The sequence below is a fragment of the Eublepharis macularius genome, chromosome 15 (assembly GCF_028583425.1).
Source record: "Eublepharis macularius isolate TG4126 chromosome 15, MPM_Emac_v1.0, whole genome shotgun sequence".
NCBI classification, from domain to species: domain Eukaryota; kingdom Metazoa; phylum Chordata; class Lepidosauria; order Squamata; family Eublepharidae; genus Eublepharis; species Eublepharis macularius.
In genome coordinates, this window is record NC_072804.1 from 32,237,696 (window position 1) to 32,263,302 (window position 25,607).

Here is a 25,607-nt window from a genome sequence, read left to right on the forward strand (position 1 = left end):
AAATTATGTACATACGTACAAAGCCTGTTAAAACCTAACAAATCCTGTTTAGTACCTCAATACAATACTGGGGAGGAGGTTGCTAGAAGGGAGTAAAAGACATACAAGACTGGTCCTGAAGATGGGCTGATTCTGGTGAATCTTGGGAGCGGCAGCAGAGGTTGGAAAGGACATAATCGGTCTGAGTGGATCACAGTGTTGCATCCCAAGGGCAGTAGAGAGACAACTACTACACCAAGTCAGCCCTGAAGGACACCACTGACTGAGAATGATACCACAGATAAAGGACTGCAGCGCCCAGAACATGGTCAGCACCTATTACCACTGAGAAGGACCAGTCAGTTCCAGTCGCTCATTAAACAGCTCCACCTCAATGTCAGTCAGAGCCGCCTTCAAAGAAGGCTAAGCTCAAACCAAAGCATGCTGATAAACCAATGACTTCAAAGTCTCAAAAGAGGAAAAAATCCTCCAGTTCCGACCACGTCAGTTGCATCGAATTCACCCAGGGTTCTGAGAACTCCCATCTTCAATCCCCAGATGGTGTTCTGCTTCGGTTCCATCCCTTTCAGAGGGTGAGGTTCCAGAAGTCGTAAAATTGTCAAAAGCCATTTCTCCATTGCCGCTATCACCAGTATGGCGTGTGGAAAGACAGGTGACTTCCTTGGGTCCAGCTGAGAATGACAATCATTTGGAACCAGCTTCCCACCACAGACACCATCGGTTCCATTATTCCCCATACAATCCCTCTTACCATTACTATGCTTATGGGTCTGAAGGATCACTGGGCATGTACCCACTTCCTCATTATTTCTTCCATGCTGAGTGCTCATATGTATCCATTTGCTCAGAACCAAGAAATGCTAAAGCCAAAACCTACATTGATTCTGGCCACAGTTCCAGAAGACAATGCCATCCCAGAACAGACGTTGAATCCTGCTGCTCAATATGATGACAACTCCGATGTTGAATTGGATCTTGCATCAGAGCCTTCTACACCAGAGTTTCTGATGGAGGATTCTGCTGTATCCCTGAGTGAGGATCTCTACTTGTATATTGAGCAGTTAGTCCGGATGGCAAGATCCCTAGACATTGAGGTGACCTGCTCTGCTCCGACCTCTTTGGATCCAGTCTTCAAGGTCCTTCACTCAGAAGTGGCCCGAACAGTGGCTTTTCCAGTCATGCAAGACATGTGACAAAAGACCTTTGGTCCAGGCTGGCCTCGACTCTGGTGACGTTTAAGGAGGTGGACAATATGTACAGGGCAAAACAGGAAGGTTCAAGCTTTCCATTTACTCACCCTCCTGTCAATTCTGTTGTCACCGAGATCCTCCAAGGCAAGAGTCTCCAGAAAAGCACGGGACATTCAGCTCCGATCAATAAAGAAGGCAGGAAGCTGGACATACCGGGCAGAAAGATTTCTGCCTCAGCAGCCTTAACCTTTAGAATTGGTAATTATGAGGCTATCAGCTTTTCATATGGGAAAAGATTGTCCCATTGTTATGAGCCTGGGCCTACATAGTGAAGCCTAGTGGCTCCAGGGAAGCCTATACTAGAGTGACTACAGGGCCCTTTGGGCACTGTGGTTTGGAGGGGAAAATTGCACCAACAGAGAAGCAGGGGAGTGGTGCCTGAGAAGAGAGGATAAAAGTAGAGTTGCCAGGTCCCCCAACCCCCTGGGTGGGAGGTCAGAGAGCTGGCACCTACCTTGTTGCTGTGCCTTTCTTGCACATGCAGAGTGTCCGCGCTCCTGGCCTGTGCGATTCTGGGATGTCATCGTGCAGGACATGTGCTGCCCTGGGAGCACTCCCATGCTCCGCAGAGGGGGCCAAATTGGCCTGATTCAGGACAAATCGGGCCGCTGTGGTGCCCAGAAGTGTGCCACACTGCCTGGGAGTGTGCCCCAAGAGGCACGTTCCTCCCGCCAGCCAGGTAACTGGGGGGTGAAGTGGAGGGTGGGAATAGGGGATCCCCTGCACCCAGCAGGGGACTAGCAACCCTAGATAAAAGTCCCTGCCCGAAGTGGGAGAGGGTTCACTCCTAGGGAGCAGACCTGAGGAGAAGCTGCTGCAGACAGAGGGATCTCTCATTCAGAAAGGGAGAGACCGTTTGAGTCAGTCACCAGGAGACAGATAGGAACAGTCTAGTTAGACGCGTTAGGATGGTTTGTTTTGTTTGTTCACCAGCCTTTACTGTTCTCTTTAATCTACAAAGTTTTGAAAAGCAGTTGTTATTAAACCTTACATAAAGTTGTTTATTATTCTGCCTGGATTTTCACACCTCATTTGGTCACATATAAAGTAAAAGCTAATGGGAAAGTTAAAAAGGGGGGGTCAGTGGAGTGCTCTGGGCCCTTCTGAGGAAACCTGTACCAGAGTGATGGCAGCCTACAGAGAACTTCCCTGGGCTCCTGCTGCGATACCCATACTTAAGTCTAATCCCAGACGATAAACAAAGGCTTAACAACAACAACAACATTCCATTTATATACCGCCCTTCAGGATGACTTAACACCTACTCAGAGCAGTTTACAAAGTATGTCATTATTTCCCCACAACAGCAAACACCCTGTGAGGTGGGTGGGGCTGAGAGAGCTTCTAGAAGCTGTGACTGACCCAAGATCACCCAGCTGGCTTCAAGTGGAGGAGTGGGGAATCAAACCCAGTTCTCCAGATTAGAGTCCCATGCTCTTAACCACTACACCAAAGTGGCTCTCCCAAACTGGCTGTTAAACTGGCTTGCAAAAATTCTGCAAGGAGAAGCTTTAAGGCTCTCCAAACAAATTAATGCGGTCGGACATATTGGGGACTGCTCTTCCAGAATGATAGCCTCCGCAGTTGTACTTCTCTTGCCCCTCACCATAAAATGAGGGGCATTAGATATATGCTTCCTGGTCTGAGAGGGAGAGTGGGGTTTTTCCTTACCTTCCTTCTACACCAGCAGTTTAGAGAATTGAGGGCAGGAGCCACTCGCCCCACCTTTTCAAGCCATGCCTGGGGGGAAAGCATGCAGAAAGGCTAGGTGAGCATCCTGCGCCTTTAGGAGTTTTAGAACGCTTGTGGCTGGCCTGCGCATGTGCAGTTCCCATGTGTGCCTGCACAGAAGGACCACTCAGTCAACAACATACAGGTAAGTGCAATCTTGTTTTCCTACAAAAGGGGGGGGGAACTGCCCCAGATACTAGCTACAGCATAAATCAATACAAATTCTGTTGCCAGAACCTGTAGATACCCTCAAGGAGCCCCCGTCTGTGACAGAACCATCATACTGAGATGGACAGGAAGGAACTTTCTACCCAGCAGGAAAATATACAAAAGTGGAACATGGCCATTTAGCCAGAGCAGCTCCCTACTCTGGTCTTCCAATTAATCAGACATTTTATATTCATTGTATATTCTCTGGGATTTTTTTAAAGAAGCAGGTTTAATTTGAATGAAAGCTAACTATGGCTCAAGCCCTGAACTTCTTTGCAGTGCCAGGACTTAGTCTAAAAATGTATGAAACAATAGGACTTCTGAACATATGCCAAGCACCTTTCACTAGGTACCCATTTATATCTAACATATCGGGTGCTTCTAGCTCATTTGACATGGATTTTAGGCAGGTGTGAAGTATGCCATTAGTAGAAACTGAAACAGGAGGTGTTCTTTGCCCACCCCCCAAAGCCAAACCTGTCCCCTTTGTGTATATAGGAACTGTGAAAGAACATCACATAGTTTGCAAAGAATAAGATTATGCTTGACTGTCAGCGTAATCTAGTTCAGGGATCCCCCAACCTTCTTGAGTCTGCAGGCACCTTTAGGATTTTGAAAGTGCCTGGTGAGTTCTGAATGTGGAAGTTCCTGCAAGTCAACAAGCCAAAGTTCCTGCAAGTCAACAAGCCAAATAGCTATTAATAGCTATTGTTGTTAATTCTGCATACATGTATAATTCCTCATTAAAGTCATCTAATTTTCAGTTTGAAAATATTCAAAAGAACCCTGCACAAAGGCTTACAATTCACTCAGAACTTTAAGACCCCAACAGCAGACTGGGGGTGGAAGTAAGAAAATTGTGGCTTGTCTAGTGCCCTAAAGCCACTTAGTTTTTGTTGATAAGATTGGGGGTCTATCATATGACCTCACAGGACTGTTGTTGTAAAGGTATAATGGAGAAGGGGAGAACAATATGAATCTCCAGGGCTTTTTTCTGGGAAAAGAGGTAGTGGAACTGAGTGGGTTGCCCGCGGAGAAAATGGTCACATGGCTGGTGGCCCCGCCCCCTGATCTCCAGACAGAGGGGAGTCAGCGCGGAGGGCAATCTAAACTCCCCTCTGTCTGGAGATCAGGGGGCAGAGCCACCAGCCACGTGACCATTTTCAAGAGGTTCCGGAACTCCATTCCACCACGTTGCAGCTGAAAAAAAGCCCTGTGAATCTCTATCTAAAAGAGAAACTGTTTTTTATAAAATATCGATTTGCTAGCCTTTGTAACAATCACAAAACTGCTTTCCCCATCACTGAAGAAGAATCTAATTGTGTGAGAGAGTACTTGCTAATTGCCAGCTCTTTGTTCAAAACTACTTAACGCTGAACATTAACTACCTTCAGAGTGGTCGGCCTGCACATGTTAATCAGTGCCTGTGTTGCACTGGTGGCTGTACAGGTGTCTGCTCTGATCTAACTACTGTTCCACATCTTTTCAGCGGGGAAAAGGCGGAGGAGGATGCTTGCCAGGGAACTGGTGCGTCAGCAGGTTGTGGGTTGCCAGGAGCGCTTGGGGAGTAAGTGCCTTCCTTGGCTTCCACTTCATCTTCAGTGGAAGGAAATTACTGTCAGAGGCTTGGTTTAAGGGAGTTATTCCTGCAAGTTACTTTTACAATTTCTGGATGGGAGGAAAGGTTGAGCCCTACTGCGTGAGACACAGCTTCAATTATGGTGCAAGCCTTTCCTCAACCAATCCTTTTATATTCACCAAACAGGGCAGGGACCTGTTTCTGAAAGTTGCTTGTAACACCATGCAATCAATTAACAACGATGCTGCAATCTTGGGTGGTCTTTGTATAAGCGCTTAGTTCTCATGGCCCCTTCTTACATGCCCAGGGTCAGGCTGATCGCCACCTTGGGGTCAGGTAGCAATTTCCCCAGGCCAGTTTAGCTAGAGATCCTGACGGCGCTTTGCCATCTTCTGGGCATGGATCAGGAGTTACTGGATCAGGAGTTACTAAGCTTTCCTTAGCCTCTGTAGCAATCTGTGGGCCGTAGGGTTGCCAGCTCAGGGCTGGGCAATTCCTGGAAATTCGGAGGTGGTGGAGTCTGGAGAGGAAACTCAGCAGGGAATAATGCCACAGAGTTCACCCTCCCAAAGCAACCATTTCCTCCAGGGGAACTGATCTCTGCAGTCCAGAGATGAGTTGTATTTAGGGGTCTCCAAGCCCCACCTGGAGGTTGGCAACCCTACAGGGTAAGTTCCCAAGGGCATTGCTTGAGTGCACACATCTAGCTCTTCCAAGACTGGTGTGGAGTCTTGGATAAATTGCCTGAGTGACACACACACACACACACACACACAGGAAACAGCCTATACGCATTCCCCCCTCCAACCATCCTCTGAACTCAACACTACATGCAACACAAGCCACCTTCACCTGGAAACCTTGCCTCTTCCTGGAGGGTGCTTGGGGACTTGCCGTGCTGCGAAGAAAGCACTCTGGTGCTTGCTCAGCACCACATCAGGCCTGGCCTGGGACACACGGGTGGGGTAGAGAGGGCAGAGGGACTTGCCATTTTTAAGATTTCTGGCCGGGTGGGCAGCAGTTTTTGGCTTCTTGCGAGAAAAAAATCAGGTGAAGGTAGGAGTAGGAGCACTGACTGTGCCCCAGGAAGGCAGGCTATGGATGGTTTCTGTTAGGCAGAACAACCGAGCTCCAGCAGAAACTCTATTCTTCAAAAACTTGGCTGGGATTGCCTGGCTTCTGAGCTCCCATTGGCCTTTCAGGCTTTATCTCTTAAGAAGCTTTGTTTGCCGAACCTCCAGTGCAGCTGGGCATCATCAGCAAATGGTTTGGCAATGCTAGTGTTAAGGTGATGACAATTAAATATGCTGCTCAGCTGGGAGAGGAGGGGCTCTCCCCATCCCAGGAGCCTCGCATCTTTTTCTGTGCAGTTGGATGGGGCGGGTGTTAGTCAGCATATGTTTTTCATTTGCAATCTGAGAGCTACCAGGAAGTGTGCATTTTGCCCTGGTCCTGGAAAGGCAGTTTGCTGGCAATGGCCCCCCTGAAAGCAGTTCAGCTGGTCATAGGCCTGGAGCCAGGTTGGGTCTTTAAGCTGCCTGTTGGCCCAGCTTTCCAGCAGGCACTATCATGGGATTGCTGTAAGACCTTTCTAGATCACCACATGCTAAGTTGAGGGTATCCAAAATGTGTGGTGGTAGAGCTACAGAGTCACAGTCTATGGACTGCAGAAACGCAGAGGTTAGGATCTGACATGCCTAGAGAACCTGCATAAAGTACAAGGGGAACGCGTCTGTAAGAAATGGTGTTGCTAACACTGCCACCTGGGAGTATCTTCCTTTTTTGAGGTTTTATTATGTAAGATTCTGTTCCACAATAGGCACCATCCATACATACCTAGCAACCTACCTTTTTCTGATCCTTGCAAAAGATGCCACAACAGGCCAGTACCAGCTGACAGGTTTGCTTATAGTACCCTGCATGTACACTGCCATTAAGGAAACTTGGTAGTGAGGCCTTAGGATATTAACGGACACCCCAAATAACAGAGGCCAAGGATGGGGTTGACTCACTTCCCAATCAGAGCTGCACTGCTGTAGGATGCGGGATGCCCAAGTTACTTCGCAGGTTGGGAGCCTGCAGGAGAGAGGGAGGTTAGGACCCACTGACCTGGGATGGGTGGGTGCCTTTTGTCTATGAGGGCCGTCTTTGGAACTGGCCGAGAGTTTCAACAGCAGCCATTGGAGACTGTGGCTGTGAGGGGGTCACATGCAGGATCCTTTGCCCCTTTCTGCTGATGTGGCTCTTCCTTGGCTTACAGACAAATTCTCAGTCTGCAAAGGGTTCAAAGCCTTCGCACAGGGCATGCCAATGTCCTTACTGCTCATCTATCTTGTAATTCCTGTTTGATATTTTTAAAAATATAGCTGAAATAGAGTAGCATCAGGGCTGCCAGACCCCACAGGGGTCCTGGAGTCCACTCCATTCAGCTGGCATTTCCCACTGCTACTCAGCTGCCTGGAGGGGGGTGGGAGAAGAGCAGTAAACTGAGGGGAGGCCAGCAACATGGTAACACACTGACATCAGTCCCTGTGCTCCTAGTATCTGGGCAGAGTTTTGCCCAAATGCCGGAGCGGTTCTAGCAGGCTGGGCAACATGATAGTGTCACTTCTGGGAGTGATGTCAGTGTGTTGCTGGCAAGCACGCCAAACATCTGGTAAGTACTGCCCCCTGACAGTTGCCACGGGGGACCTGGCAACCCTAATTAGCATAAAAAATTTTCATGGATCTCCCAAGTACAAAAATAAAGGAACCTTGATCAGAAAGCATGAACTGGTTCAGTCTACATCCTATAGAAACTGTAAGCTTTAGGATGGATGCCAAACATCCATTCTGCTAGCAGAAGTGCTTTCCTCCAGGGAAACCAAAATGCTCAGAGCCATCCCCAGGAGTGGGTCAGGTCTATGAGATCAAATGCATTACATATATTGTGATAAAGTTAAATTCAAATTCAACAGAAGACAGATCACCTGGTCTGTTTTAGATCTGAACTTGTGGAGTTTATACATTCATCATCATATGCAGGGCTTTTTTTCAGCTGGAACACGGTGGAACGGAGTTCCGGCACCTCTTGAAAATGGTCACATGGCTGATGGCCCTGCCCCCTGATCTCCAGACAGAGAGGAGTTTAGATTGCTCTCCACACTGCTGGAGTGGCGCGGAGGGCAATCTAAACTCCCCTCTGTCTGGAGATCAGGGGGCGAGGCTACCAGCCATGTGACCATTTTCACCGAGGGCAATTTAAAATGTAAAAAACTCCTCCCTTGTTCCACTGACCCAAAGTGACACCATTGTGCAGTCCTGGGAGCATGCGCACACTTTGCGTGTGCATATGTGGTACCAGGGGCACCACCGCCCACCAAGAGTTGCTCCCTGTGCTGGCAACCCACTGAGTTCCACCACCTCTTTTCCCAGAAAAAGAAGCCCTGGAGAAGATAACGTTTTGAGCTGATACATGAAGAGTTCCTAGGTAATTTGTGGATTTTCTAGTGGCATCTTGATAAACGGAATAATAGAACCCGTTGATTTCGATACAAGCTTCACAACCCTCTGTCTGAGAGCTGAACTACAAGTGACAAAAGGCACAGGTTGGACACTTGTCAGCTTCCCTCAAGTTTTGATGGGAAATGTAGGCAGCTTGGCGGCATGTTGGACAAGTGACAGTTGAAAAGTCCATTGGACAGCAGTCGGAGAGCCAAGCTGCAAGACTAGGATGCCTACATTTCCCATCAAAACTTGAGGGAAGCTGACAAGTGTCCAATCTGTGCCTTTTGTCACTTGTAGTTCCGCTCTGAGTCCACAGAACTGTTTCTGTGTCTGTACCAGTAACAGTCTTGATAACAAAGTGGGCAGAGTATAGCTTATTTATTCCCTTTAGAAATGTGTGGACTGAGTCCTAAGGTGTTCCGCACAGATTTTTTGCCCTGCATTTAATGCTGTTGGGAAGCTTTCCCCCGCCCCTCTGCTTCCTCAATGTCACGGTGCATCCATGTAACTCGCAAGGTTTCCCTGGCTTTTCTCTGATCTTTCTCAAACCTGGTTTGTGGGGAAGTTTTGGGAACAATCACTCCAAAGCCTGGGTGGCTGCCAGTGCATGAGAGAGTTCAGATTTTCCTGATCCCACCCACACAGCAGCCATTTCTTTTTGATTTAATAATTTAATCATTATATCTAAATACCCTTATACTGAAATATTTTGAAATTCCAGCTTTCATTTTTAAAAAAGCAAATCTCAAGCTCCTTTCCTTGCAGAGATATATGAGAGAAAAGCATATCTGCGACAAAATGAGCTACAGACTTACTTTTTTAAAAAAATTAAAGCTGGGAACTCAGAGAACCTGATACATGTTTTAGTAATATGATGTATTGATATAGCACTATTAAATCACCAATTAAAAAACTACTAAGAAACCTGCTGTGTGGAAGCCCCGTTGCTACTGTGCTGTATTGGCAGTTGCTGCAGCAACAGGGAACTACACAAGCCTGTCCCTGAGCAGAAAACAATCCTATTCAAGAGACACAAATGAAGTCCTCACAACTATGTGACTATTTTAAGGCTTTTATAGTTGCAATAATATTGCAATAATATCATCAGGACTGAATGTCAGACAGGCAAGCCAGCCTGCCTGCCATACCTGTGAATGTCTATCTACTGGAGGGGGATGGGTAGTAGTGTAGTTGTTTTCTTGCTTCACTGTGTCTTTGCTGCACTTTGTTTGGGTCAAGAGGTGTTATCAGTGCAGCTGGGGCTGGGAACCCATTGACCTTGAGAAACTCTGCTCTGCATTTCTTCCAGGACTTTCACGCTTTGCAGCTCTGCGCCAACTGCAACTGTCGTTTGAACTGGGGGGAAGAGACTGGGGGTATAACCTTTCTGGGAAGACTTTGCTTTGGCATTCCAGGCAATTACTATGTACAGTGTACTTCTAGGGAGCAATCTCTGATAAAGACCTTTAACTCATACAACTGTGTTTGATGAAGTGGAGAGTCTGAGAGTGGAACTACAAGTGACAAAAAGCACAGATTGGACACTTGTCAGCTTCCCTCAAGTTTTGATGGGAAATGCAGGCATCCTAGTCTTGCAGCTTGGCTCTCTGACTGCTGTCCAATGGACTTTTCAACTGTCACTTGTCCAACATTCCGCCAAGCTGCCTACATTTCCCATCAAAACTTGAGGGAAGCTGACAAGTGTCCAACCTGTGCCTTTTGTCACTTGTGGTTCCGCTCTGAGAGAATCCCCGAGCCAGGCCTGACACTGATAGAAGTGCAGGTGCCCACCCCCGAAGCTGAATTCAGCTACTGGCCCTATTGTAACATAAAAGGGGCTTTAATATAACGAGACATTTAAGTTCTCCAATTTGAGACTGTTGGTCTCTTTATGTAACTAGTTACCCTGGAATTAAAACAAAAAAATTGCACCGAAGGTACCTGGCCGTAACGACTCCCTTTCACTGAGGATTGAATCGCTGGTGCAGTAGGACATCATCGCATTGACCTCCTCCAGTAAGCTGATGCAGCAGAACTCCAGTCTTGCTTGGAGAAGCCGTTTCAGCATTCTGGTTCTCATGATCGCCACAAAATGTGGCCCAATCTGTCCTTGAGTCGCAGATTTTCCACAGCTGCAAGAAGGATGGAACATCTGTCTCCACAGATGAGCTGGGTCAGGCACAGTTTTTTCTGAGTGTGCGCTAACTTCTGCTTTTCTTCTCAAGCTGCTACCACTGTGAGGTTTTTTCTGTGGCTGCTATAAGAAACCTTCATTCTCTTACCCTTTTTTCTGGGCATTTCATAAGTGGTGAAAAATGCCTCAAAGTTTCTTAACATTAATAATTGGTTGTTGTTACAATAATTATTACTTATAGTCCGCCTTTCTCATTTAGATCCAAGGCAGATTACACAACACAAGTTAAAATACAATATAACCAACAGCTAGGACATTCACTGAGCAAAGTACAATAAGGAACAACAGTTAGGACATCCAGTGAAAGAGACACAATAGGGTGTGGTGGAAGAAAACAAAAAATACAAGCATAAAAGCCAAGCACAAAGATGAACTCTTTCTGAAACAAAGCGTAATTAAGTTACATGGCGTATTTAACCATGTGGAAACTTCCTAGTAGGCACATGTCTACATCAGCAGACAGTACTCAACAGAGTAGCATACAGTCCCTGTCCCTACCAATGCATCTCTATGAGTTATTTCTTACGACATAGTCGTATAATCTGGGTAAGAAACCCTCCTGAATAATTCAGTTTTGCATAGTTTGTGGAAAGGGAGGAGAGTGGGACCTTTCCCGACAACCACAGGCAGGCTTTCCATAAGGTGGGGGCTACCACAGGAAGCATGTGTGCAGGCAGCAGTTGATTTTGCCTAACTGCAGAGTAATATCCGCAGAAGGGCCTGTCCAGAGGAGCAACCTGCTGTGGTGGCACATATGGGAAGAGGCGGTTGCACAGATATGAGGGGCCAAGGCCATGAAGAACTTTGAATGTGATAGGCATGACCTTGAATTGAGCCTGGTAACTGATGGGAAGCCAATGGAGTGACTGCAGAATGGGAGTTATAGGCATGCTCCATCTAGCTCCTTGATAGTAAATGAGCTGCAGCATTCTGTACCAGCTGGAGTCTCGGAGTCAGCTTTGAGGGGAGGCCTATGTAGAGTGCATTATAGTAGTCTAGTCTTCATGTTACTGTAGCATGAATCCAGGTGGCCGGATAAGCCATGTCAAGGTAGGGGGTCATCTTCCAGGCTAGTCTGAATTGTGAGAAGGCCTTTTTTGCAGCTTCATTTATTTGTTTCTGTAGCAGTAGTGTTGGGTCTAGTATAACCCATAGGCTGTTAACTGAGTCAGCCAGGGTGACCCGAACCCTATCAAAGACTGGAAGTACAGTGTCCTTCAAGATCTTTGCTTTTCCAACCAGCATCACTTTGTCTTGTTTGGGTTCAATTTCAATTTGTTTGCCTTTAGCCAGTTGACAACAGCTGTCAAGCAAGCTACTCAGTACCTCTACTGCATTACCACAGTGTTATGTATTGGCGTATATAATACACAGCATTTGGATAAAGAGATATAGAGCTGGGTATGATCCTACATATTTATTGATGGCATCCAATTCCATAGCTACAATTGAGTTTTCCTAAAGGATTCCATCCATCCATTCATCCATTCATCCATCCATCCATCCATTCAATGTCATTTATGGTCTGCCTTTCTCACTGAGACTCAAGGTGGATTACACAGTGACAGTAGTACAGTCAGTATCAAGGACAATTTCATAAACAATGCTGTAGGGTAAATAAATGCAAGTTTACAAAGACATAACATTAACAAGAATCCAATACAGGGTTGAAGAAATGCTGAAACAGAACATAAGCAATTCTAGAGCTGATATACGAGCACATATTTAAAGCAACAGATAGTATGCAAGACAATATAGTGGTGAAGACGATGGGTGAAGTCTGGTCTCTAACTTGTTAGTGGAGCATCTGAGACCTCTCACTACAATCCAGAAGCCTTGTAGAATAATTCGGTTTTGCATCGTTTGCAGAAAGCTAGGAGAGTGGGGGCTCTCCTGATCTCCTCAGGCAGGCTGTTCCACAGGGGAGGGGCCACCACAGAAAGCCCACATACAAGCTGCTGTTGATTTCGCCCACTTGCAGGGTGGCACCTACAGGAGACCCTGTTCAGATGAGCAAAGCTGCCGTGGAGGAACATAGAGGGGGAGGTGGTCCCATAAGTATGCCAGATCAAGGCTGTGAAGAGCTTTGTATGTGATAACCTCTTTACATAGAGGTTGAATAACATGGTGGATAAGATTGCACTTTGTGGAACCCCACAAGATAATTCCCACACTGAGGTAATGTGTGCTATGCAAATAAAACTAAGGTAAGGTCCCAGCTGCTAATTTATAATCTAAATGAGCAGGAGGGTGACTTTGAGGAGCCACAAATTCTTAGAAAAAAATTGTTTAGTGCAAAGTATACAACCCTGATTGTAAACCAAAAGCAATAGTGTGAGATCTTCCAGTCTCCTCCAATATACTATCCTTATTCATTTACCTGGAGCCTAATTTGACCTTGAGAACCATTCTGCATGGCTATGCATTATGATTTCCCAATTAAGAGACTCAGTGGTTACAATTTCCCTGTATGTAGAAGCTAAAACAGCAGAGGTATCTGCTTTGGTTAACGATGCTTTTCTCGGTCAAAAATCATATTGTTTTGTTTTATTTCTTGTTCTCCAATGTTCAGGCATGTGCCTTTTTTGAAAACAGCAAAGATGGTTAAAATACCCCTTTTATTTAAATTTCAGATTTAAACTGTTCCTATTATGTTCTTTCTTTTTATCTTCTGAGAGCAGCCAAGCTCATCGTTGGTTAATTATGTCTTGGCTTGCAACAAATCAGAACTGAGAACTAAATCCCACCCCCACCCCATCCCCGCTTCAATCTTACCTAGAAGGAATGGCGTTTTCCTGCTTGGCTTGTCCTTCGCTTGATTTTTTCATAAAATAGTAGATTTCAACACTTTTTAAGGAAAACCACTGCTAAAGGATTCTCATATGCAGGGCTTTTTTTCAGCAGGAACGCGGTGGAACGGAGTTCCGGCGCCTCTTGAAAATGGTCACATGGCCGGTGGCCACGCCCCCTGATCTCCAGACAGAGGGGAGTTGAGATTGCCCTCCGCGCCAGTAGCGTGGAGAGCAATCTAAACTCCCCTCTGTCTGGAGATCAGGGGGCGGGGCCACTGGCCATGTGACCATTTTCGCAGAGGGCAATTTAAACTTTAAAAAACTCCCCCCTTGTTCCAGCTGACCCAAAGTGAAATCATTGTGTAGTCCTGAGTTCTACCACTGAGTTCCACCACCTCTTTTCCCAGAAAAAAATCCCTACCTAAATGCTGTATTGTACTGCCAGTATGGGTGGTTGCATTAATTCCTTTCTTCAGCAAATCGCACAGTAACCCACCACTGAGATTTCTGCCATTTTGTGCTTGACTGTGTATGTAAGACATTCCTTGTGCACAAGTGGTTGCCCTTAATGAGAGAGTATGATGTTATTTGTAAAGTTTTTTTTAAAAAATCCCACTTTAACAGTCATGGCTTTGCCCAAATAATCCTATAAAGTGTATGTTTGCTATTTTTAAAGAGGGTGCTACCTACAAGATTCCTGGTCTTCTACTCACAGAACTACAATTCCCAGGGGGCCTTGGGAGAAAGGATAACTATTCATCTAGCATTTCGGCAACATTTTCTGGGTAGGAAACTAAGTGTTAATATTGTTCCATTCTTATCTTTTCTAACTTTTTTGTTTTAATTGGGGTTAGTAATTGGATGGAAGACCTCCAAATAAGACCAGGGTCACAATGCAGGGGTTGGCAATGGCAAACCACCTCTGATAGTCGCTTGCCTTGAAAACTGCAGCAGGGTCACCGTGAGTTGGCTACGATTTGACAGCTCTTTCCACCACCATGTATTTTTCCCTAGTACAGCAGGTTGGGGGGTGGCAGTTTTCAGCAGGGGAAATGCTGTAAGGGAAAAAGTTAAATAACTTTTCTCCTCCCTTGCTCGTCTACTACTTTAAATCACAGACCCTTTGACTTTCTTCTGTTATTTTTCCCTAGTTTGTTTTAAGCAACTGCATCATACGCAGTCCCTAACTCCTCAAAGGACATCACAGCCATTATCTCAGGGTATTTGGCTAGGGAAAGTATCTCCTTATGTGTTAGAGGCACCATCAATGAAGGCCTTGGCCTCTCTGCCTTGTTCGTTGGCCACTGAGGGCCAAGCTACAAGTGACGAATTACAAGCGAGTCTGTTCACTTGCCATTCAAGTGTAATTCGTCACTTGTAGCTTGGCCCTGAGTGAAAGAGGATGAAAGAGGATGCCAGAATCAATGGACCACTGGTCTGATCCAGCAGGGCTGCTCTTATTGTAAACTACAGCTTTGTGCAGAGATTAGGGCCGTCGTCACACGGGCATCTCTTCCGTTAAATTTACAGCATATAGCGTCCTACCTGTTATCGGCACAGTATCGTTTCTTTGGGTCACCTAACGGCTCTTCGCGCCACCAGCTGTCCACACCGAAGCACTCTGTTCTGTTCTCTCTAACTGCGCAGAAGCAGCTCCTCCCCCCCTTTTTTATTATTCTGGCGTTTAATTCCGATATAACGGAATAACAGCATATAAACATTCCGTTAGAGGAAAACATGACGACCCTTTTGTTTTTCCAACTTTGAAATTATATAAATAGCCCTTTGCCCGCAGAAAACTCCCTGTCTGACATGATCCCCATCGCTGAAGACTCTGCCATGGCGATTGAGTCATTTTTACTTCAGCAGAAAGTTTGCATTGTGTTATAGCATTATGGCGTTATAAGGACATGATAAAATAAAAAAGGGGAGTCGCAGGAAGAAATGGATTCTGGGATTGAAGGGAGGGCATAGGACGTTGCGAGGCGAAATACGTCGATGTGAGGCATTCACACTGAGGCACAAAATAGCGCAACTATCAAGCACAAAGCAGAAGAGAGAAAATCGCTACAGTGTTGGAATAAGGTGGGTGTTTGCCGGGAAATAGCGCCATTTTAGCGCTAAATAAAAGCCCGTGTGACGACAGCCTAGGATTGCCAGCTCCAAGTTGGGAAATTCCTGGAGATCTGGGGGTGAAACTTGGAGAAACCTGGAGAAAGTGGGTTTTGGAGAGGGAAAAGACCTTGGCATGGCATAATTCCATAGAGTCCACCCCCCAAAGTAGCCATTTTCTCCAGGTGAACTGATCTCTGTGGCCAGGGCCGATTCCAGACGGCCCTCCCCATCGTGAAACATCGCGTGTCGTCGCGCAGAAAACGCGAAATATCGCGTTTTCTCACGCGAGTTTTGCGCGACGTCGCACAAAACTCGCACGAGAAAACGCGGTATTTCGTGTTTTCTGTGTGATGACGCGCGACATTTCACGATAGGGAGGGCCGTCTGGAATCGGCCCTGGAGACCAGTTGTAATTCCAGGAGATCTCCAGCCATTACCTGGAGGCTGGCAACCCTAGCAGAGATAGGAGCTGCACCGGCATATCCAAGAGCCACTCAAAAATCCTCCAGTGCAAAGTCCTCTTGGGACACCCTGGCCACTTCCTGGCTTGTGGAACCTGAAGATCTCCCTGAATTATAACTGTTCACCAGAGGAGAGAGATTCATTCCCCCGGGGGGGGGGGATCTCCCCTCCCCAAATTCTGTCCTCCCAGGCTCCCCTTCCAAATCTCCAGGAAATTCTTAACCCAGATTTGGCAACCCTAGCCACTGGCAAAAAAAAAAAAAAAGGCTCTTTGCACAAAAGCCCCTGAGTGGAAATTGGTCTGAGAAGCAGCATGGCAGCAGATTCTGATTTGGGTTTGCTCCCAGGAAAGGGAGGGGGGGATGCAGATGAAGGCTATTGATTTCGCAGGGAGGAAGCAAAAACTGCTGAAACGTCAAGGCTCAACCTTCAGCAAACCACCCCGGCCCATAGGATGTCACAGCCTCTCAATGAAGCCAAAGAACCTTGATTAATTAGCAGAGTCCTTGAAGAAACTTCACAAAGGCTGCCCAGCCTGCCAGTTAAGCAAACACGGGCCAGCACTGCAGTGGCCCAAAGGAAGGTGCTTGAAAACAGCTTTGGGAGGAAGTAGGGTTGCCAGCCTCCAGGTGGTGGCTGGAAATCTCCCAGAATTACAACTGATCTCCAGGTGACAGAGGTCCGTTCCCCTGGAGAAAATGGCTGCTTTGGAGTATTGATTCTATGGTATTATACCATTCTGAGGCCCCTCCTCTCCCCAAACCCCACCCTCTCCAGGCTCCACCCCCAAAATCTCCAGGAATTTCCCAACCTGGACCTGGCAACCCTAGGGGGAAGGGAGGCTCGGGTGGATGCTCCAGTCGTTATTTTCCTAGAAAGATCATTCCGCTTTATTGGGAAGAATTGCCCAAAATAATAACGTAGCATTTGTATGGCACATCTCCAGTGTTTACCTTGCATGTGCTATTGTGGTGCTCCTTATACCAGCTCTGTAAAGTAGGCCAGCCTTGTTACTCCTGCTAGCAAAATGTTGTTATAGCAGATAAGGAGTGTGTAGGGAGAAGTGACAGGAAAGGAAGAGACCACTGTTACATTGCAAGCTTCGGTGGAGGATGCAGTGTCTCTCTCCAACAATCTGTACAGAGACATACATTGCACCTCCTGCAGGTATCTTATCAGGCCAGACTGCACCATGGCAGTAGTTGTAGTCTTGCTCTGACTGCAGGTGGGGCCTCAGAGGTGTGGGCTAAAGCATTTAGGGAGGGCACTTAGGATGAGGCCCAAGTCTGGTTCCTGCCTCCAGAGTCAGCATGACCACTAGGCGAACCTAGGCGATTGCTCAGGGCGCCAGATTTTGAGGAATGCCAAAAACCTCTCTCTCCCTTACTGGCTTGAAGGAAACTTGCTGTTAACAGGCTTCTAGAACCTCCATATCTGTTGGCTCTGGTCTTCTATAGCTGCCATGATGGATCACGGAGAGCTCTGGAAGAGCCTGGTTTTTTTAATTTTATGTTGTTCCTTTTGAATGCCCAATAAATAAAATGTTCATTCTAGACTTTTCACTTTTCTCTCTATAGAATGGGAGGGGGGCACTGAAATGGTTAGAGTTGCCAGTTAACCTCCCAGTGAAAGGGGGAACCTGGCACTTACCTGGGTGGTCTTCTCATATGGCCAAAGTGCACACATGCTCCCAGCAGGCGTAATGCTGTCACTTCTGGAAGTGATGTCATCGCATCCATCACGTGGGAAGTGCACCCACTGCACACTGGCCTGGGAGGCTTCTTGCCTCTTGGCCCCATTCCTGTGGCCCTTTCCCCCCTCACTGGTCAGGGGAGTGGCAGTGGGAGGAAGAGGCTGGGAGTGCAGATCCCCCATCCCCACTGGGAGATTGGCAGTCCTAGAAATGACAGTTCACCTTGGGTGCCAGAAAACCTTGGGCAAGCCCTGCCTGCTTCTACCTCAGCCAGCACCCATCATCTTTGACAGATGAGTGAAGTCTGGAGAGTTCTAGTCCTTTCATCTGGGGTTGCCAACTCCAGGTTGGGAAATTCATGGTGATTTGCGGAGGGATCCTGTGGAGGGCAACATTTGGAAAGGAATTGCACTTAGAATCTATTATATACTTAGGTTTGTCAACTCCAGTAGGAAATTCCTGGAGATTTGGGGGCACAGCTGGGGAAGGGTAAAATTTGGGGAATAGACGAAGCTCAATAGGGATGTAATGCCACAGAGACCACCCTCCAAAGCAGCCTTGTTAGTGTTGTAGCTCAGTGGTTAAGTGGTTGGGATGTAAATCAGCCCTCTGCTGGTTTGAATCCCACTGCTGCTATGAGATCAGTGGGTGGTCTTAGGTAAGCCGCTCCTCTCAGCCCCAGCTCCCCACTGACATTATTCACTGCTCTGAGTGGGGCACTAATTTTCAAGCATTAGTTTTTTTAAAAAACTTGCCTGATCGAGATATATCACTATAAGAAGATACGTATTTGCTTCCTAGAGCTTTCAGAAGCATGGGTGCTCATTGCTCTGTCCAGCCACTGTTTGCCTCTGTGTCCAGCTCACTTGATATCCCCTGATGTCCTCCATTCCCACCCACCCACCCCACACAGAAAAAATTTTTTCCCTTGCCTTGGCAAGTGTTTGATTTTTTATCTTTTAAAAAAAACCCACTCCTCGATAGCGATATATTGCTACAAGACATGCCTATGCCTTGATACCCATTTGTTGACAAGAAAACTCTTAATAACCATTTGCAGCCTCAAATATCTAAATGTTGGAGTGAATGTTAGAGTGGAGGGCATTTTTCCACACTTTTTCCTCAGGGACAATATGGCGATTCTCAAGTATGCCTATCCCCTCTTCTGGCAGTACATTGTTAAATTGATATAGCACATGCACTACAAAAAGGAAAAGGGAAAAAAGGAGGTTGGTGCCAATTCTGCTCAAATATTCTGATTTTAAAGGCATGTTTGTAAGAAAATAAACCATTGTACCAACTGGTAAAATGCAGAGGGAGGGAAGACATGCAGAACTCCCGTGCTCAATGTGATTCCAATGCTAGTAGACGAACTGCTAAGAAAAGCAGGCATAACTCATGCATGTGGGAAACTACTAAAAATTAAAGGGCACTGTTTCACCAAATTTCATTTGGTTACAATGAAATCATAGATTTTCCAAAATTACCTACAAGGAGAAAAACTAGATGTTAGGAAGACTAGGCCAAAACTCTTCTCCCATGTTTTCTTAGAGCCAAGCTACAAGTGATGAATTACACTTGTCTGGCAAGTGAACAGACTCACGTGTATTCCTCCCTGTTCACTTGATCAAATGGAGCGCAAGTGAATGGCAAGTGAACAGGGAGGAATACACGTGAGTCTGTTCACTTGCCAGGCAAGTGTAATTCATCACTTGTAGCTTGGCTCTTAATGGGGGGGGCAGAAATGGGAGGTCACCTGCCATGCCAAAGCAGGCAACCTGAGAATTAAGCTGCAGTTCTAGGCCCATAGTGTCTGAATCCATACAATGAGGATTGTCCTTTTTGCATTTATTGCCGCAGCTAATTAAGAGGTGCGTGCATCAGCAATGGAGTATCTCTGTGGGGATTTTGGAGGGCTATCATGATTACTGATTTGGTTAAAAATTGAAAACGTTCATCAGGGAGCGAGGGAAAGAAAATGCCCCTATTGTGGGCAGGAACTTGGAAAATGGACATCTTTCCATCCAGATGGGATGATAACACACTTGGACAGCACTCTTCCCAAAAAGATAGCCAGTTTGGTGTAGTGGTTAAGAGTGTGGGATTCTAATCTGGAGAACCAGGTTTGATCCCTCACAGGGTGTTTTGTTGTGGGGCTAATAATGACATACTTTGTAAACTGCTCTGAGTGGGTGTTAAGTCATCCTGAAGGGCAGTATATAAATCGAATGTTGTTGTTGTTGTTATTAAAAGCAGATTTGGGAAAGAGCATGCTGAGGATGAGGAAAGGATGCGAGGAGCCTGGTTAAAGCACAACCTCACGTGGACGCTCCAACAAGGGTCCAGTTCAGATGCCAAAATGGAAAGAAGACTCCTTATGAAATCAGTCTACCTCACTAAAAGGCGCTGTCCCATTTTCAGGCAGAGTTTCAAAGAAATGAATGGAAAAGCTGTGACTTTCTCAGAACAGAATCTTCTAAAACAAAACCCAAGAGTCCCTTCCTATTAAGTCCACTAGATCCCAATCCCCTCAGTTATTGGGGTCTACATTTGACCCTTGCAGTAAACTGAGCAATAGTTTGATTTCAAATGAACACTAGACCATTCGATTCACTTCCAAATGTTCAAGGTTAAGAGTCGGGGAAGCAGGTTATGTGTGGTTTTGCTGGGGTGATTCCGTTAAAATATTGATTTGTCGTCAGCACGGAGGCAACGCAGAGGAACAGCTGTAAATTATTCCCAGATGGCAGCTGCTCTAATATTCTGGAAGGAAAGAAATTTACAGCTGAAGTTGGTGCTTGAAAAGGGAGGTGTGAATCCTGGCATGTTTCAGTCTTTAACTACCAGCCACAGTCCTTGCTTTTTGCTACTTCTGCTTGGTAAATCACTGACCCTAATTTTTCTCTGTTTTGAATTCTTAGGTGATGAATGATTGAAAAAAATTAATGCAAATTGCTAGAGTGGCTACATTTCTGCTGTTTCCATCCTTCTCCAGAAGCTAGATCTCTGAACGGTGATACAGAATAAATCTTGGCTTTAGTGTGCATGCCTGGAAATCCATGGACATGAACAGTAAGACCTCGGGCAGTGATAATCGACACACTATTTGACAAGGCTTATTTTGAACAGATGAGTAATAGGATGATAATGTTTCCTGTGAATGTCTTTAATAGAAAGGAAAAAACCAGCCCTGCGCCTCTAAATCCGATCAAAACAAGCTCCTTGCAAAAAATAAAATGAATGCAACTTTACTGCAGGTAGGGAAAAAAACTCCAAAGTCATGAGTAAGGGTGGGTGCATGGGATTCCTGGAGCAAGAACAGGGGTATAACCTGTTTTCATCTGCAATGTTTTGGAGGGTACAGAATGCACGGGTGTTGAAATCTAGCAAGGAGCAACACGGGTAGGCAGTCAGAGGCTTGTGCAGGCACTGGGATAATGCAGCATTGGCTGTGAGTCACAAATCGTCTCCCTTCACACACACAAGCACACAGTACGTGCGCAGAGGGGCCTGTCTTTGAATTGTCCTGACACAATCTCTTTTCCACACAGTGTGCCAAAAGCGTGGCTGCCCCCTCCCCCTTTCTCTCTCTCTCTTTCTCTCTCTCTCTTGCTTGTTCCTAGTATATTTAGCTGTGAGGGACTTCTTCTACCTTTCCTTATATAGCAGAGGCCAAAAGGATTTCTCACTCTCCATATTCATAGGCGGAGCAGAGTTTTGAGGGCCCTGCCAAAAATAGCAAGCAAACATTGCATGGTGTGGGGAATGAAGAGGGGGGGGCAGAGAAAGAAAGGTATGTCCCAGCCTTGCTTTGCTTAAGCAAAGTGATTTCTCTGACCCAGGACACAGCCCTGCAAAGGCCTTTCAGTTTAGGTTGAACATTGAATGTGTTCGAATTTCTGGCAGAACTGGCTTCAGTCCCCATGGTGTTCTTTCGGTGATGGCAGGGACGAGGAACGGAGAGGTAGGAATCAGGGTTTTGCAATGACCAGTGTTTCCTTTTAGGGGTATGCAAAAGGGTTTTCTCTCCACAGAATACTTCCCCTTGAAACTGTTCTATGAGGCAAATTGTTACAGACTCAGAGTAGGGTATATTGGAAGACTGAAAGCCAAACTACATGTCAGCTGCAAGTTCCAAGTCCGGAGCTCCCAGTAATTTTTTTTCATTCAGTTTTTTAAACCTCATGTGCCAGAGAATTGAGTTTTCAGAATTGCTGGGAGGGCATATCTGTTTTGGCTCCAAGGTTCAGTGATAAGCGACTTGACTGAGGCTGCTGGGGGGAAACCACAAACAAGCAGAAATTTGAACTCAGGTTTCCCCCATGTTCAAAGAGGGCTGCCAAGTTTTGCCTTCAGCAGGGTAAAAAGAGACGGGGGGGGGGGGGGAAGAGAGGAATATCCAGAGAACATCATTATTTAGTGGTGCTGCTGAGGGAGGAATTCTCATTTTATTTTTGCAGTTATAGATCCAGAGGACTTAGCCGTGTTAGTCTGTAGTAGCAAAATCAAAAAGAGTCCAGTAGCACCTTTAAGACTAACCAATTTTATTGTAGCATAAGCTTTCGAGAATCTCTTCGTCAGACAAAGAGAACGTGATTCTCGAAAGCTTATGCTACAATAAAATTGGTTAGTCTTAAAGGTGCTACTGGACTCTTTTTGTTTTTGCAGTTATTAATTCTCACTGGTTTCAAAGGGGCAAATGATTTGATAAGAGTGTGATGGAGGGAATACTTTCCCTAAGGAATTGGGATAATGTTGGCTCAGACTTTTTAAGCTATAAAGACCCTCTAGTTATCTGGACAGGGAACTGAAGCCCATCCTGAGAAGGGCAGAGGAGAATCTGCAAATTGAGTAAAGTTCTGAATCGGCACAGAGGATTTCTGGGATGTGTTTTTTCCTTGGTGCCAGACCTGGCCAGGTTAGATGCTGCATTGTGGCCTCTGGCTGGACTGTGGCCTAAGTGAAATCTACAGTGGTGCTGCCTGCTGGCTTCTTGGTTGATAAGACACCTTAAATAATGTTGGATTTTTACAAGCACACATCCCCATTCCCCACTACACTAGTAGCTGATCCATAAACACCTTGCCTCACTCTCATGTTATTTTAGCCAACCTGACAGGTAATTACTAATCCTCTCACTCACTGACTGACATGCTTCCCCCTTGTGCCTTTGGTCATCTTACAAAACTATGCTGCAAGTGCAACAGGTATCCGAAGTTTGACTGCTGACCACAAGAAGCAGGGCCTTCTTTGTTGTGGCACCCAATCTGAAGAACTTTTTTAATCCTTCAGAAGTCTAGTTAAGCAGAACTTTTTAATCTCAAAAGTCTTCCAGGTGACTTATGGTTTTAGCACTGGTATTTGCGGTGGCTTCTTGGGAGTTGTAAAATGGTTTAGAGATATCTTAATGTGATTCAATATTTTGTTCTGTAGCTCATTTGTTTATTGGCGGAGTAAGTTGTATTGCTAGCAGGACTGCCAGCATTATTCTTATATTGTATTGTCCCATGAACATGTATAGAATCAGAAAAAGTAACAATACAAAGACAGTCCCTGCCCCAAGGTCCTTACAATTTAAAACCTGGCAATGGAAATAAGGGAGGAAGATAGAAGCAAGCTTATTAAGGGAAAGCTCAGTTCAGCTTCGTAGCCTTCATTTCAGTTAAGACTGCAGCCTTGGGGGCTTCATAACACTACTCCAGCCACTTATGTTGGAAGAAAGCTTCAAACTTTGCTGAGCAGAGTGGCAGGATACAGGATGGCTGGTGGGTTTTGAGGAGGGATTTGATGGACGAGACAAAGAAGGTATCATGGCTGGGCATTGCCTCAGGTTTTGTGGAATACACCAGGAATTCTGCGTCAGGAGAGTGTGAGTACTCCCCCCACCATCTGAATCTGCCATGCCTGTTCCCAATGCATCAAAAAAACCCAAATCCTGTCACCTGATCTGCCCAAACCTACCCCATGAGTTTTCCCCTGAAGTTCTTCTAGTTCTGCCAAGTGGGTACACATTTCTAAAATCTCAATTTGGCACCCAATGCTGGAAATCCCTTTGTGGGTCTTGCCATACATTGATAGGCAGGAAATGTATGCATATGCTTTTCATAATGAAGGCTGTGGTAGGGTTACCGCCTCCACTCCCCTTTATAACAGGCTCTGGGCAGGGGATGGTCCAAACTTGTGACTTGAAACTCCACCACCACCCCCTTCTCGCTTTCTCTTGCCTTAACTACTGTGCAGCCTTCCCTGGAAGTGCTGGTGTTTGTTCTTAAGGGCTGACTGAAGGGTGGCACATTGTGGTGGCTTATATTGAATCGGAAGAGAAGAAGCAGCCAAGCTACTAGTAGAAATTCAGTATTGGTCAGATCTCAGGCAAAACCAACCAAACCTTGAGATTGGAAGGCAATGCCTGAGATGGTATCACACCTCTCTGCAAGGATGCTGAATTAAAGAGTGCTCTTCAGTTTATCTGGGATGTGGGGGACAAGTGCAGGAAGGGCCCACTTCAGGTGCCTGGCCAGGGTGCAGAGAAGGGCTTGCATCTCATGGTTGCTGTTGCATCCTGCCCAGGCCTTGAGTTCTCTCAGTACAAGATAGGTCTACTTTTGGTTAACAAGACTTTATTACAGAACTTAATGTGGAGATGAAGGTCGCATTTCTATTGGGTTGCACAACTGTGGATCAATTGATTTTTTTTCTTCCTCCAGTGGTTTCCTTTCTTCCTCTTTGTGACAAAGCAGTTTTCTGGTAATGCACTGGTGTAAAACAGGGGAACAAGAAGCACAATTTCCCACCCCTCCCAATTTCCACATCTCTGTATTTTCCAAAGTTGGATTTTGTGTGCATGCAGAGAGAGAGAGAGAGAGAGAGAGAGAGAGAGAGAGAGAGAGAGAGAGAGAGAGAGAGACAGCATCCACACACCTGATATTGCACTACTGTTGTACTGCAGCAATATTTCACAATTGGGTTGCCTTCTCCACACATGAAGTGTGAATGATTGTTTGCGACAGCTGTGGATGCAGTAGAGTTGCCAATCTCCCGGTGGGGGTTTTAGTGCTCCCAGAATTACAACAGATCTCAAGACAACAGAGATCAGTTTCCCTGTAGAAAATGGCTGCTTTGGAAAGTAGACTTACTTGGCCCTCCCGAGGCTCCACCCCAAATCTCCAGGAACTTCCCAACCTGGATTTGGCAACACTAGGATGCAGCCGTAGATGCACACATTTGGCAGGAGATGCCCAAGTTCCTACTGCTGTTCCTGACACATGTCCTTCCTGAGGGAGGAAATCTGTAAAAGTTCTACTTCAGCCATAGGGGCAGGGCTTTTTTTCAGCTGGAAAGCGGTGGAACGGAGTTCCGGAACCTCTTGAAAATGGTCACATGGCTGGTGGCCCCGCCCCCTGATCTCCAGAGGGGAGTTTAGATTGCTCTCCGCTAAGCAGCATGGAGGGCAATCTAAACTCCCCTCTGTCTGGAGATCAGGGGGCGGGGCCACCAGCCATGTGACCATTTTCTCCAAGGGCAACTCACTGAGTTCCACCACCTCTTTTCCCAGGAAAAAAAGCCCTGCATAGGGGAGCCAACTTCCAGGTGGGCCTGGAGTTCTCCCAAAGTTACAATTGGTCTCCAGCCTACAGAGATCAGCTCCACTGGAGAAAATGTCTGCTTCGAAGAGTGCTAAGCCCCTCCGCCTCCCTAAACGTTTCCTTCTCCCAAGCTCCGCCTGCAAATCTTCAGAAATTTCCCAGCCCGGAGTTGGCAACCCTAACCATGACAGAGATGCAAAGAAGAAACAGGAAGTGCGAGATTCTTGGACATCCTGTTCTCCTACTTCAGTGTTCTAAATCATTCACCACAGGTAAAAAGCAGCCATTTTGTCTGCCCCTAAGCTTATGGCATTCGTTGTGAGGGCTTGAAAGCAGAGAGGTCTAAGCACTTCAGCTAGAGCACCATCCTCACAGCTAAACAAAATAGCTTCTACCCTCCTCAAAGCAACCGACTCCCAGGGGACACAGTTTGTGGGTTGTTACTACATCACAAGGCAGCCTGTTCTAGTCATAGGATGCATTTACTTAGGAAGTGGGTAGCTGATTGT

The 25,607-nt window shown here is 46.2% G+C and overlaps 1 protein-coding gene across 1 annotated transcript in view; it reads left to right on the top strand.

Annotated features, from left to right (window-relative positions):
• Positions 1-21,390: 21,390 nt before the first annotated feature.
• Positions 21,391-25,607, top strand: part of GALE (UDP-galactose-4-epimerase) — a 57,877-nt gene continuing 53,660 nt past the window's right edge. The window contains exon 1 of the mRNA XM_054999763.1: positions 21,391-21,476. Within this exon, the coding sequence (XP_054855738.1) occupies positions 21,453-21,476 (24 nt within the window). The 5' untranslated portion in view covers positions 21,391-21,452. The remainder of the gene's footprint in view (positions 21,477-25,607) is intronic.